This window comes from Antechinus flavipes, chromosome X (assembly GCF_016432865.1).
Source record: "Antechinus flavipes isolate AdamAnt ecotype Samford, QLD, Australia chromosome X, AdamAnt_v2, whole genome shotgun sequence".
Classification (NCBI taxonomy): Eukaryota; Metazoa; Chordata; class Mammalia; order Dasyuromorphia; family Dasyuridae; genus Antechinus; species Antechinus flavipes.
Genome location: NC_067404.1, coordinates 11,138,330 through 11,153,581, shown reverse-complemented (window position 1 = coordinate 11,153,581; position 15,252 = coordinate 11,138,330). Strand labels below are relative to the sequence as shown.

General features: G+C 47.9%; 1 protein-coding gene across 1 annotated transcript in view; it reads right to left on the bottom strand.

Moving 5' to 3' along the window:
* LOC127543051 (vascular endothelial growth factor receptor kdr-like) overlaps nt 1–15,252 on the bottom strand; it is a 194,835-nt gene that overhangs the window by 40,596 nt on the left and 138,987 nt on the right. Inside the window, exons 13-19 of the mRNA XM_051969017.1 lie at nt 10,918–11,211; nt 8,983–9,129; nt 6,938–7,063; nt 4,821–4,927; nt 3,518–3,653; nt 2,646–2,750; nt 381–494 (exon numbers count right to left, since the gene is read on the bottom strand). Of these exons, the coding sequence (XP_051824977.1) occupies nt 381–494; nt 2,646–2,750; nt 3,518–3,653; nt 4,821–4,927; nt 6,938–7,063; nt 8,983–9,129; nt 10,918–11,211 (1,029 nt within the window). The remainder of the gene's footprint in view (nt 1–380; nt 495–2,645; nt 2,751–3,517; nt 3,654–4,820; nt 4,928–6,937; nt 7,064–8,982; nt 9,130–10,917; nt 11,212–15,252) is intronic.

Sequence of the window (15,252 nt, the reverse complement as noted above, 5' to 3'; positions counted from 1 at the left end):
CATCCATCGTCCTACCTCTTAATCATTTTTATGTTTTATGCTGGGCGTGACGTGGTTCATCTGGGGGGGGTGCATTGGAGAGGAGCAAGGAATCCTGTTTTGAACGGGAGGTTATCTCGGAAGGGACGGTGGCTCTTGGGGCTCATAGGATCATAGATTTCAAACTTAATGAGTCAGAGAGGTCAATTGCCTCCCTTGACATATAAGGAAACTGAGGCAGACTTACTCAGGGTTGCCCAGATAATAAATAAGTAGCAGAGCTGTGAGCTGAACTCAGGCCCTCTAACTTCCAACCGAGCACTCCTCGCCCTAGAACTCGGTTGTCCGTCGTACTTTGCGGCCGAGGGGGAGGGATATGTCTCCGCCGTCAGAACTCTTACCTCCAGGTTTGGTGCAGGCTCCCAGCAGGTTGACCACATTCAGGTGGTGGCCGATGTGGATGAGGATCTTGAGCTCTGACATCAGGGCCTTGCACTCGTTGGACGTTGCGCATTCTGCAAAAAGGCCCCGGAACAGCCATCGTTAGCAAAAGGGATGTTTGTTTGTCTGGGCTGCTGGGGGCTGGGGGAGCATCTCAGATCCTGTTTACAGACCAACTGAGGAGGCCAGCAGGAAGGGCCCGAACACAAACATCTGAGGATCCGTGATTGTACTCGGAAAACAATACCACAAACAGATAGTGACTTGGGGCCCACTGGCCCGACAGCACAGGAGCTCAGATTGGATCCTGGGCCTCAAGTCCTTTTCCTCTTTCCTTCCTTAGAATGCCTCCTTCCTCTGTGCTTAACCCTTTCAGGTCAGGAGAGAGGTTAGAAGAGGTCATCAAATACATGGCCTTTAATAGTTTGGGAAAATTAATGAATTACCCCCCCCCCCAAGAGAGCCACCAATCTAAATAAATCCCTTTCTCAATGTCAGAAGATACTGGTGGCAAGACCACCAGGGAAGGGGCTTCCGCCACCTAAGCGGAAGGCTTTTCAGTGGCCCTTGATGCCAAGGAACCATAGGAAGAGGGATTTCTTTCTCGGTTTTTCAAATGTTGCTTTAAAACCAACAGATGGACTAAAGATACGAGATTAATATCGTCTCTTAGCTTGATATTGCACTTAGCCGTTTCAGCTGGTCCTTATGGCAAAATCTGGATCTATTTTAACATTCTATATGCTAAGAAGCTGGTCCACAGAGCAAGCACTAGGGCTGGCAGGGGAACCTTAGAACAAGCACTAGGGCCGGCAGGGGAACCTCAGAACAAGCACTAGGGCCGGCAGGGGAACCTCAGAACAAGCACTAGGGCCGGCAGGGGAACCTCAGAACAAGCATTAGGGCTGGCAGGGGAACCTTAGAACAAGCAAGGTCAGAACTGGGGAGAGGGTGTTCTTAAATATCATCTAAGCTCTACCCTCAGCCCCTCATTTCAGAGAAGAAGAAGCTGAGGTCCCGGGGGAGTAAAGTCACTTGTCCCGAGCCCTGCTGCTGGTTAGTGCAGGACAGAACTGAGAACCGAGGTCAACTGCCTTGGAGGTTAGAAGTCTTTGTCTCCAACCATTCGGGCTCGCCCCCTCCCCTTCTCTGCCCAAAGCAGACCATGGTAGCTGCTTCCAGTGTATTGTTGAAGAGCACTTCGATGGGGCAAAAAGGAGATGTTGCATGTGCTCTATTCCTTCCCAGCCTCACTGGTCTGAAAGCTAGAGTCAGCATCTAAAAGAAGCCTGGATGTTACTGGGGTAAACCTTTTCCCAGGCTCCCCTGCTGCAAGGAGTGAGCCGTTCTTCTCACTTCCTTCATTTGGGGGCTTTGGGCTCGCTGCGGGAAAGTGCTTTGGGATGAGCTGTCTCACTGGGCTTTTAAACAACACAACGGATGCCTTTTCTGGCCTGTGGTCTGTAGGGAGTTTGGGGGGCAAGGGAGAAAGGGAGGAGGAAAGGGGAGGGGGAGGGAGGAAGCTTCCAGTGGAGGCTGACATTTGACAGTATTTACACAGAGGACCTTCTTGACCCAGTAAGGGATGGAAACTTCCGGCTCCAAGATGGATTCACTAATATCTCTGAATCCGACCCAGACTGCCTCTCTTGTTTGGACAACGGTCACTTCTCTTGCTGGGGCATAAGCTTTAAAGTGACTCCACGAGGGCCTGTTTGTCCTGCTCTGTCAGCTGACATCCACGGGGCCGACAGCATAACAATGGTAATAATAATGATAATAATAACAGTAACAACATTTATATAGCACCTACTATGTGCCAGGCAGTATACTAGGGACTTTGCAATGACTAATTTATTTGATCCTCACAATATGACACTGGAAAGTACGTATTATTATTATCTTCATTTTAAAATTGGAGAAACTAAGGCAGTCAGAGGTAAAGTGACTTGCCTGGAGTCCACAGGGATAAAGTATCCAAGGCAGCATTTGAACTTGGGTCTTAGTCTTCCTGACTCTAAGCACTGTAATGCCGAACAATCCCCTGCTTAGGCCTAACACGGGGTCCTGCACGCGGCAGGAAATTAGAAGCGAAGACGAGTCTGTTCCCACCAGTAGTGTGAGCATAAAGCTGTTTGGCCCCTCAGTTCTCTACCTTCCAAAGTTCTCGCGGCCCACTCACGCCCAGCCTCCTCAGCCAGGGGGGTAGCCAAGGAAAACATTACCTTTCAACATTTTCACCGCCACGGTTTTGCAGGTTGAAGATCTGTCGATGCCAAAGGCGGACGCCTCCACCACCTTCCCAAAGGCACCGTGACCCAGGGTCTTCCCTTCAGGGGCAAGAGGGGAGAATGAGCAGCGGGAAGCAGGGAAGCTCCAAGGGAGCGGCGATCGTTGCCACATTTACGACAGCAGCCCCATCCATGCAGCCCAGGCGCCCAGCAGATGTAGAAACTATCTAAGCAGACAGACGGGGGTCGGAAGGAGTGCCCCTGAGGCTTTAAATGGCAGGGCCAATCTCTAGAGAATTCTAGAGCCGAGGGCGGCTGGCCCAATCTCCCCATTTTACAGAAGAAGAAAGTGAGGCCAAGAGAACCACAGCTAACAGAAGTAGGACTCGAATTCGGATCTTCTCATTCTAAAGCCACTGAAATGTCACATTTTACAAAAGAAACGGAAGCCCAGGGGGAAAGGCGCACATTTAAGGTCACAGAGCAAGTCAGCAGAAGAGACGGGACTTTACCCCGGGTCACTTCCTCTCCATAGCCTAAAGATGATGGCACATGTAGAGACTAAATCTGGCCTCCGGTGTTCTCAGACATGAGAAAGAAGCACTCCGGCCATCCTCAGCCCAAGTCTGGGCTTGGCTACATTTGAGAGGTCTCATTTCGGGGATGCTTGTCCGATATGAGCCTCCCTCAGAGGGAGGTAAGCAGCAGGTCTTTGGTACACGGGAAGGGCTCTCGGCCAAGGACACGCAACAGAGACTCGTCCCTGCTCAATGTGCCACCGGATACTTAGCTCCTTCCTCCTTTGCTCCCCTCTGGACTTCTTAACAAGAGGCTGGGAGGGGAAGAGAAGAGGATGGGGAGCTTACCCAGCCTCAAGCGATCTCTGGGGAATTCCCATTTGTTGCTATCGTAAGGCAGTTGGTCACATTGCTGGTCAAGAGGCACCTCTTCGGGGTCCATGATGATGGAGAGATAACCCGTTTTGATGTCGGGGGCGTCCGGCTGCAAGGCAAGAAAGAAAACCAGGTCACTCCTGCTCCCTCTCCCTTCGCTGGTGGCTTGGCAGGCCAAAGCCAAACGGCGTCCTAGCGTGGCGGGGAGGAGTTAGCTCTGACAGTCTATGTTCTTAAAGTCTCCAAAGGTCTCGCCCCATTCTGATATTCTGTGTTCTAAGGTCCCTCCTATCTCTGACATTCTAGGTACTAAGACTCTGGCTGTTTTAATACACGGTGTTCTAGGTCCCTCCTATCTCTGACATTCTAGGTACGAAGACTCTGGCTCTTTTAATACACGGTGTTCTAGGTCCCTCCTATCTCTGACATTCTAGGTACTAAGACTCTGGCTCTTTTAATACACGGTGTTCTAGGTCCCTCCTATCTCTGACATTCTAGGTACTAAGACTCTGGCTGTTTTAATACACGGTGTTCTAGGTCCCTCTCACTTGAACATTCTGTATTCTAAGAGCTGTCCAGTTCTGAAATCCTGGGGTCCGAGATCCCGCTCAGCTCGGCCAATCTCTGTCCTAGTCGGCTCCAGAGGGTAGATTTTGCCGCCTTTCTCCCAGGTGGCCTAAGTCAGAATGGGATGTCTCCCGGAGGGCGTTTCCTGTCTTCAAGGAGAAGCCAGACAGCATCTCCTTGGTGATGTTATTGAGGGCATGCTTTGCCTGCTTTCTGAAGCCCCCGTGCGGTATATTCTTTCCTCAAACCCAATACCATGCTCAGTAAATGAGTCGACTGGCTGAACTCTGACCCTCTTTACTGTTGGCTAAACTTTTTCTTTTATGGGAGCCTTAGTCCAGCAAAAGCCCTTGCCCTCGGGAGGGAAAAAGAGTCAGGGGAGACATCCTTTACCACTTGGTGAAAGATTTGAGCCATCCAACCCTCCTGCTAGAAAAGAGTAGCAGCGAATAGTCAAAAAACTGACTGTGTTTATGACATTTACAAAGACGATCTCATCTGGTCCTCATATAGCCCTGGGAGTCTGGAAGTGAACGAGGATAAAATTACTTTCCCAGGGTCACACCGCTAGAGCACGAGGCAGGTCCCGGACCAGATGTCTCTCTCCCAAGCAGTCTTCCAACCCACCTTCCCCCAAAGCTCTTTCAGAGATCTCTGGCAACATACATGCGGTTGCCTCACCTCTGCCCTTTCGGTGCTTCCTTCATACCTTTCTGAGTTTTCGGATGACCAGGGTCAAGAGGAGCCAGAAGAGGGTGGCTGCCAGGCCAGTACAAACCAGGATGATGACCTCAACACTGGAACGCTCGTCCGAACCTATAAATGAGGCGGCAGGGACACAAGGAGTGGATAAAAGCCACAAATTCAGGCTAGGGCAGATGGGACAAAAATGTAGCCTTCTGAAAGCTAGCCGGCTGCCAGGTAGTCCTGAGCGCCACCTCTGGATGTTGACGTGTGCATATGGGTGGCTGGGAGAGTGTGGCAGTGAACTGATATTTACTGAGTGTCGGCTTGGCTTTTTGTGTCAGATGACAGGAAATTCAGAGAAGACAACTGTCTGGAAGGCAGGATGAGGAGAGGATTCAGAACCACAAGGGACCTTGAGGTTCATTGAGTCTAACTTCCTCATTTCACTGAAGAGAAAATAGAGACCCTCAGATACTAAGGGAAGGCACTTACTCGCCCAAGGCCACACACCTAACTAAGGGAAGACTTAAGAGTAGAACGCACAGCATTTAATCAAGTAAAGTAAACTGGTGGCCAAAACAAATTGGTCAAAGAGAAGCGAGAGTAGATGGGCTGGGACTTGTGGAGAAAAGAAGTTGGGTGGGACTGTCAAGTGACCACACTATGGTAAAATAATCTGCCAACTTAAAAAGCTTTAAAAAAAAGGCTAATATGATGGCAAGAAACCATGTGGATGCCGCTCAATTGGGGAACGGTTGAATAATGTGAACGTCGTGGAATATTATTTTTCTGTAAGAAACAATCAGCAGGATGATTTCAGAGAGGCCTGGAGAGACTGACAGGAACTGATGCTGAGGGAAGTAAATCAATCGAGAGAACAGTATACACGGTAAGAACAAGATTATGTGATGATCAACTCTGATGTGGCTCTTTTCCACAATGAGGTCATTCAAGGCAATTCCAGTAGACTTGGGTTGGAAAGTGCCAGCCCCATGCAGAGAGAGAACTATGGAGACTGAATGTGGATCAAAGGATAGGATTTTCAACTGTTTTGTTGTTTGTTTGCTTGGTTTTTTTTCTTTCTTGTGTTTTTTTCCCTTTTGATCTGATTTTTCTCGCACAGCATGATGAAAATGGAAATACGCTTAGAAGAACTGCACATATTTCATCTACATTGGGTTGCTTGCTGTCTTGGGGAGAAAAAAGGAAGGGAAAGGGGGACAAAAATTTGGAACACAAAGGTGAATGTTGAAAACTCTCTTTGCACGTATTTGGAAACATCAGGAAAAATAAAACACTATTAAAAAAAAAAAACAAGGCTCAAAATCTCCATTGACATGGAGAACAGGATGAATTTTGTTTGTATTCTGATCACAGACAAGGGACTGTTGTCTAGATCCCAGGAGAGGGCTTGTCTCGCTCTCAATTCTGCCTCAATTCCCCTAAGCAGGGCATCACAAACCACTACTGGCTGTAACCTTTACTGATCACTCATCCGATAGCTTCCGGAGCTCAGAAATGATTCCTTGGAGGACAGACAACTGCTTTCTCTTACCGCAACAATACACAATAGTCATAATGAAGGAAGGAGGATAGTAGTTGAGATATCCAGAAGTTCATAAGAGGCAGATCCGAGAAAATGCCAGTAAATAAAACCCACAGTCTCCAAGCTCTAGAACAAAGGCTCAAAGTTTAGGTAACAGGCAAGAGTAATGAGAGGTGCAAATGCAAAGAGGTAAATTTGACTTCACAGATGTTACCGCAACTTGGTGGTGTGTGTGTGTGTGTGTGTGTGTGTGTGTGTGTGTGTGCCATGTTCTAGTCACAGGTTCCACACCTCCGCTCCCCCAAATGTATGATTTTTTTTGCATTCATCCATTCTGTTTTGCCTTCATTCATTCATTCTGTGACTTTGCATTCATTCATTCATTCATTCATTCTGTGACTTTGCATTTATTTATTCATCCTGTGATTCATGCAGCTAAATGTCCTTATTTTATTCCTAAATTACTATTCCCAAGTTCCTCGAAGTCCTGTTTCAGAAGGAGGCAAAGGTAGGGATTCATGCTACGTAACCGAATGCTCGGAATTCCGAGCGAGTCCATGGGAGGTTTTTGTAGGCCAGAGGTACCAACTCACCTGCCACGGTAATAAAGGCCGAGCTGCTGACTTGTCCTATTTCATTGGTGGCTTTGCACTGGTAGGTGCCTTCATCATTCTTCTTAGCTCGTTCGATGACCAGGGTGTCGTTGTCCAAGAAGATGCCTGTAACAAGTATCGGCCCCTCAGAGATAGAACGGCCTGATGGGAGCTCCTTGGTACCAGGAGCTCAACTCTTCCCGAGGGACTCTACCCAAGTGGAGATTCCCCCACCTGAGAAGGACTTTCCCAGGCCAATGAGGCTCTAGTGAACTTTTCCCCTCTCCGTTGCCAACCCCTGACCTCAATCCTCTCACAGAGCTAGATCTCTGTTCCCCGATCTAGCTACAAAGGGAAGAGGCCAACAGCGACCTGAGGGCTTGAGGACCTCAGCAGGCCGCTAATACATTCACTGTCCCCTCGGCATCCATCATGATAACGACGCTAACCAACACGTCAGATGACCTTCATGGGCCTCAGAGCTTCTTAATCACCTCTCAGAGTAGGCAGGGAAGGAGTCTTAGCTCTACTCGACAGATAATCCTCCGACTTCCCTGAACCACAGAGGCCAGCTAGTCCAATTCCCTCATTTTTCAGAAGAGGAAACTGAGGCCCCAGAGAGGCGATAAGCTTTACCCAAAGACACATAACACTTTATCATTCTCTACGGTCCTAGGTGGTGCTGCAATGGATAGTACTCCAGACCCGGAGTCAGAAAGAACTGAGTTCAAATGTGGCCTCCGATACTTACTAGAAGTGTGACCCCGGGCAAGTCGCTTCAGCCTGTTTGTCTTAATTTCCTCCTACGTAAAATGAGCTGGAGATGGTCATGGCAAACCACTTTAGTATCTCTGCCAGGAAAACCTCTAAATGGGGTCACAGAGAGTGGAAGCCAACTGGAAAATGACTGAACACCAACACCATCTCTCTCTTCTACTTCTCACATAAAATTGTATGCTGTCATCATCTCTGTCTTATTTTCCTGATAGGCTTTCTAATTTATACTCCACAAAGATGAGATCTGGTCTCATCTGACCTTCTATGTCCCCCAGGGCCTGTATGCCATTGGTGCTTAATAAATGCTTGCCGCTTGAACATCTGCTATCCAGACACAGCTCTCTGACACTCCCTTATAGAGGGAGGCCCAAATGCTTTCCTCAGCTCTTAGTCCTTTCCCCCACTAAATGTTCTATGAATTGACTCCATATACATCTCGTACTGACGTAGCCCTATCCATATGCTTCTTCCCAGTAGAATGTCATTATGATAATTAGCATTCATAATGTTTTAAGGCTTGGAAGGCATTTTCCATGGATTATCTCATTTGAACTTCTCAACAGTCCTGGGAGATAGGTGCTATTCTTGTTCTCATTTTACAGATAAAAAAAGTCAGATAAACTGAGGTTGTGTCTTGTCCAGAGTCAATACATTGAAGAAGTGTCTGAGGCAGGATTTGAACTCAGATCTTACTGATTTCAGGCCTAGTACCCTAAAGGCTGTCTCTGTAGATGGGTCGTTTTGTGGGCAGCGTCTTGCACACAGCAGGTACGCCACAAATGCTTTTTGACTGACTGAATGAACCGAGGGCCCCTCAACCGGAGGAGGCCCACTATGGAAAAGAGCCGACGGAATTACCCAGAAGGCAATCCTGCTATTTATGTACAAGGCGTTGTTCCCATTAGAATGAAAAGTTCTCGAGGGCAGAGCCTATTTCCTTTCTTTCTGTCACCATATCCCTAAGAGCCTAGCACAGTCTGGGTACATACAGTAAGTGCTTAATAAATGCTTGTTGCCTGAGTGATTACAATAGAGCTGGATCCCAATGCCAAGTTCCCCTGGAAGAGACTGATGGGTAACCTGCGTTAGAAGAAGCCAGGCGAAGGGGTGACCTGGAAATGCTCGAAAAGGAGCATTTGTGAAGTGAGGCATCCTGGTATTTAATCCCTAGGAAAAGAGAAGGGGAGTTTCACAGCTGAAAACTCCCTAAGGCAGGCGAGGCAAACAGGGCCTCCTTCGGACAAACGTGTGAAGCCCTGTGGCCGCACCTGAGGCCGGCAGGATGGCATTTCCGTTCTTCAGCCAAGTGATGCCCGGTGTCGGAGTGCCCCCCACTTTACACTGTAGCACAATCTTGCCGCTGCTGTTCACATCCAGGTCCGTGAGGTTCTCTATGACATAAGGGGCAACTTTTTCTGCAAAGAGAGGGAACAAACATGGATCATTAGTATATTATCATTCTCAGGGCAAGTAGGTAGCCCAGTGGGCCCGGAGACAGGAAGAACCGAGTTCACGTGTGGCTTCGGACCCCTGCTAGCTGTGTGACCCTAGGCAAATCACTTTAACGCTGTGTGCCTCAGTTTCTCCAACTGTAAAATGGAGATAATAATAGCACCTATCTTCCATGGTCATCGCGAGGATTAAATGAGGTAATGTTTGTAAAGTGATTAGCCCAGTACCTGACATGCAATAGGTGCTATACAAATGTTAGCTGTAACTAATTACTAATGACTAATGATAATTAATCATTAATAGTCATCGTGAATAACGATAGCAGCTAGCACTTAAATACTGTTTAAGTTTTGCAAAACGCCTCATGAATATCATTTCATTTTATTTTTGCATATTATCCCTCTTTTATAGGGGAGGAAACCGAGGCAGGAAGAGGTACAGTGACCTGTTCAGGGTCATACAGTTAACGAGCATAGGAGGTCACATTTTCAGGCCTTTCTGACTCCATACTCGGCACCCTCTGTACTGAGGTACTCCCTAGCTGTTGACATCAGAGACATCTTCCAATCCATCCCCATCTCAAGACCCAGATACTCTCTGCCATTCGCTCTCGCAGGCGCGTTCAGACGGTCTTGTGAAATCCACAGCTGGAAAGGACTTCAGAGGCTTCGCTCTAGTTCAACGCCACCCTTTGACAGAAAGGGAAACTGAGGCCCAGAGAAGGGTAGGAACTCCAGGCGGATATATAGGATCAGAGATCTAGAGCTGGGAGAGATTCAGAAGCCGTCTAGGTCCAATGCACTTATTTTACAGATGAGGAACTCGAGACCCAAAGGGATGTGGTTATTGCCACATTATAGAAGCAGCAAGTAATAGAATTGAAATGGCAACCCAGTTCCTGTGACTTGCCTATTGGTTCAATGAGCAGTACCCATATTGCCTGGCAAAGGAAGTCATGTTCTTTAATCGGTTTTAAATTCAAATTCAAACAGCTGCCAACGTTTCTGAAAAATCGACCCCGAGCCCCTGTGAATGGCAACTGACCGTCACGTTGTCTACTAACGCTAGAGGGAGGGGCGGGGGATGTTGTTTAATGTATAAGCTTAAGGAAATGATAATAATGATAATAATAATAATAATAGCATTTATATAACACTTCAAGGTTTATCTATAGGGTTTTGCAAAGTATGTATAGAGGGTTGAAGAGATTCAAATATATTTGAATCTTTACAACAATCCTATGACATACATTTTATTATTATTAAATTAGATTCCTAAAGCAATTTGGTATATTAATATAATCTTAAATTAGAATGAGAGTTTCTTGAGAGGAAGATCCCATAATTTTCTATTTGTCCCCAGTGCTTTGCATATAGCAAAAGCTTAATAAAGTTCACTCGTTCATTATCCCCATTTTACAGATGAAGAAACTGAGACCAAGAGGATAAGTTAGTGCTAAATTAGTAAGGGTCTGAGACAGGATTCAAATACAGGTTTTCCTGACCCCACATCCAAAAGGATTTTTAAAGTTTACATAGTCTTCCTCTACTCCATTTTACAGATGAGGGAACTGAGGGAATTGAATTCCAAAAAGACTGGGAGATCCCAAGACCAAACCGCAAATCCCTGGTTGGGCCAGAACCCGAGGCCGGGTCTTGTGACTCCCAATCCCAGACTCCTTTGAGAACTGGGCACTCTCTCTCTCTCCTCGAGGCAGGCTGCCCGGGGATAAAGTTGCCCTGGCCTCTTACCTCTGGTGAAGAGCCTTGTGGTCCTTTCCAGTATGACCGTGGTGTTCCTCTGGCTCAAGGCTTTGCATGAGTAGCGCCCTTCTTGGCGGCGGGACACGTTTCTGATCGTCAAAGTCAAAGAAATGGAGTATTTGCTCACTTGTGTCTCAATGGAGGAGGTGGGAACCCTTTCCCCAAATGGATTGAACCAAGCTAGGTCATCGTAGATGTAGCGAGCTGCTCTACAGGTGAGCTGGGCATCGTGGCCCTCGATCGCCAGGATTTGAGGTTGGGTTTCCACGTGCCCGGGCACATCTGGAAGGAGGGAGAACCGTTATTTATTGGTGACCAGAACCCGTCCCTGAACAATAACGCCCTTCTCCGGTGGCCCCCAACGAGACTCATTTTGTTGCCCTCCAGTGAGGGAGAGCTCACTACCTCCCAGTTTTTTCCTGCTCTCAAGCCTCAAGTGGCCTCCTTGTTTGTCACCCGTTAGTCCCACGGCTGCCTTCGAGGGGTCAAGCAGAGGACATAAAAGCTTTCTTCCATATGACAGTCCTCCAAAGATTGGAAGACAGCTCTTCCACAGGTGACATACCCCTAGTTCTTTGAAGGAATCCTTGTATGGCACCAACTGTGACTTCAACATCCTGGTTATTCCACTCTGAATCCTTTCCTTGTCCTTCCTAAAATGGGGCAACCCACAACTAAATCGAATGCTCTGGGTGAGATGTGACTGGAGCAGAGGGGAGAAAGCAACCTGCCCTCTCACCATATCACTCCTGTCTCCTATCTGTCAAGGTGATGTTTTGGAACCGAAGTATAAGATTTTGTTGGTCCCGTACCTGCCAGCTTGAGTTTTTTGGGAACAAAAGTGTAAGATTAGACATGTATCGATACTGAATTTCAGCTTATAAAATATTTTGACTAATATTCAGGCCTTTAAGATCTTTTCAGATTCTGACTCTTCTTCAGTCATTTTTCAGTCATGTCCAACTTTTCATGTTCCCATTTGGGAGTTTTCTTGGCAGAGATACTGGAGTGGTTTGCCATTTCCTTCCCCGGCTCATTCTGCAGATGAGGAAACTGAGGCAAATAAGGTGAAACGACTTCCTCAAGGTCATACAGTTGGAAAGAATTAGAAGTTTGGAGGCACAATTTGAACTCAGGTCTTTAATTAGACTGCTTACACAAATGGAGTGAAAATGGAGATCGTGTAAAAATATGCACTTTGGCTGCCTACAGACCTCTCCCCCCCCCCTCCTCGGGGTGACTTTTCACTCTGCCGATATTTCTCTCGATCATACCCATTGCTCGAACCACCGCGTCCGACAATGCAAAACCCAGCTACTTTAGTTGATCACTGGCATTGACGGGGTCCGGAATCAATGCTGGCTTTATCTCATCTCCTCAGCTCCTATAATACGGTGTGGTTTGCAGTTGAAGATTCATGTACCTCACGCTCATGTTGGCACAGAGCCAATGGACGCAGCTGGGGTGGGTGGTATCGCCCCCGTAGGGCCACCGGGGCCCGGGATGGGTGATGCCGACGACCCCGGTGAGGGCGCCAGCCTCGTCCTCCCAAATACGAGGCCAGTTTTGATGTAAATAGAATACATTAGCCCAGACGTCAAAGAGTAGCAGAGAGGAAGAGCTAGAGGAGGAGGTGAGCATACAGTGGCTCGTGAAGCAAAAGCCAACGGGAAGGCGCTTCATGTTCCATTTGTGAGGGTACTCCGACGACTTCCAAAGTTGCCTAGTGAATCCCTGCCGGAGGCATATGGCTAGCACCCTGCATGTCATAGATGGAGAGAGAAAAACCAGAGGCCCCGGGCGACATGCCCCTCCTTCATGCCATCTTCCTCGGAGAAGCTGGGGCCCTGCCTGGAGCATCACTAAGCCGGTAACTGCCATTGGGGAAGTGAGGCACCCAGGTGCACAGCGAAGAAGGCCGAGGGCCTCTGGGATACGGAAGCCTCCCGCTTCGGCTGAATTGTAACCGACATCACTAAGCAGGACGCTAGGCTGCGGAGACGGCTCAAGGCTCACGATAGCTTTTCTGAACCAGGGGAATCTTCCTTAAGGCCACAGGTTTTAACTCCCGTCTCCCATCACCGGCCATAATAAGAAATATCAGTAACTCAGACAAACTCAGTGACGGTCGATATTAAACACATGCTTCTGCTTACAGGTAGGGTAAGGGGCGGAAAGGGAAGGAGTAGCTGGAACTCAGTACGATGTGTTTGGAAAAGATGTGGGCACCAAGGGGACTCTTCAAAAAAATCAGCTTTTTCTTGTCAATCAGAAACACTTTCCATCTCCAGGGGCATAGGTCGTATGGCTTCTTTTTGCCCTGAGCACAGGGCTCCGGGGAAGGGAGGGCCACCATGTTTATGCCCATCTTTTCTCGTCCAAGGTTTTTGGGCTCCCAAGAAATGGGTGTGAGATCATAGGGTTTTAGGTCTAGAGCTGGAAGGGACCTCGGAGGCCATTTAATCCAACCCCCTCGCAAAGAATTGGAACTCGAGGGGATGCCCATCAATGGGAAAATGGCGAAATAAATTGTGGTGTGGGATTATGAAGAAATATTATTGGTCTATAAGAAATGATGAGCAGGATGCTCTCAGAACAAACCCAGAAAGTCCTCCGTGAGCTCAAGCAAAGTGAACTGTACTAGGCCCATAGTAACAGCCATGTCGTGGGATGAGGGACTGTGAATGACTTTGCTATTCCCTGTAATATAATGATCCACAACTATTCTGAAGGACATCTGCTGAAAAATTCTATCCACTACTACAGAAAGAACTGATTGTATCTGAATATTGACTGAAGCATAGCTTTTGGAACTTTCTTTTTTTCCTTAAGGGTTTTTTTTTGGGGGGGGGATCATGACTTTTAAAGAAATGTTTTGTACAACATCACACGGGCCTTCTCAATGGGGGGACTGTGGGGAGGAAGGGGGAGGATCTGGAACTCAAAATTCTAAAAGCAAATTCTAAAAATCTTTTTTCCAATATCCTTTAGTCAGGAGGACCTAAGTTCAAGTCCAACTTGAGACACTTAACATTTACTAGCTGTGTGACTGAGGGCCAGTCGCTTAACCCCAATTGCTTCACAAAAAAAAAATTGTTTTCCATGTAGCTGGGGAAAATATATATGTCTTTCTGCTACAGGTAATGCTCATTTATTTTGACTTGAAAAGGAAAGGGGACAATTATCCTGCTTTCTCCTGAATCTGGAAGGGAAGCTCCTGCTCCCTGGACCCGACAGCTGAAAGGAAGCTAGAAAAATTATAGACCTTCCTAAAGACTGGCATTGGGTAGGCCCTTCCCAGATGGGCCTGTGACATCTCTTCTAACCCCTACCTGTTCCTTAGTCTCATGCTGGGACCCAGAGTCACTTGGGCCCTAGAAAAAAAGCCCTACCAGCAGAACTGCTGGGGCTTGGACATCCCCAGTTCCCGAGTCCCCTGAATCACTGGTCCACAGTGTAATCCCCCCAGTTCAGGCTCAACCCAAAGGAGCTACCCTGGAGCTTCATCGCCTGGACTTCCTCTCCTCTGCTCCCCAACTAGGCCGTATAGTCACCTGAGGAGACAGCCGTCATCACGGGAAAGCAGAAAGGAAGGCCCGCTTCATTTGTATTTACAAGGAAACGATTGGTTTTCATTTCCTGGGCTTTGCTTGCAGATTGGCTTAATTGGAAACTTCTGCCACCTCCAGAGTTCTCCCTCAGTCGCTGCCAGGACAGTGCTGCTAATTCTGGGCCAGTTGGGGAGGTGGGCGGAGATGACACAGGCCCCTCTCCGTGTGCCCGAGAAACGTGTCAAGAGTACGCGGAGGGATGGAAGCGACTTTTGTATAAACTGGAGATCCGCAAAGTGTCAAGGGATGGGGGAAGGGCTGGGAGGAGAAAGGGGACCACCTAGTCAGCCAATGTCCGGAAAGGAATCAGATGAAAAGCAGTTTTCTTTCCTTTCTCCCCTTTTCCTCTGGGCCTGTACTAAAAGGGTCTCTATGGGCTCCCCTTCCGATGGAGGATCTGGGTTAAGTCTGACGGTAGGCCCCATCTGGAGATGGCCCAGGAGGGCATCATGAAGACAAGGGGAATAAATGAGGGAAGCCCATCGCTTTGTTGGCTTCCTCAGCGACTGGCCGGCAAGCTTAGGCCGGGCTAGACTCCGCCACCACAGGGAAACGCCGCGGACCCCGAATTCCTGTGGAATGGACTTATTGACAACAGAGACTAATACCCTGGGAGACAGTATTGTGCAGTGGGGAGGGAGGGAGGATAGAGGGGAAGGAACGAGTCTTAGTGTAATACATATAAGCATTTAATGTATTTGTTGTCTGATTC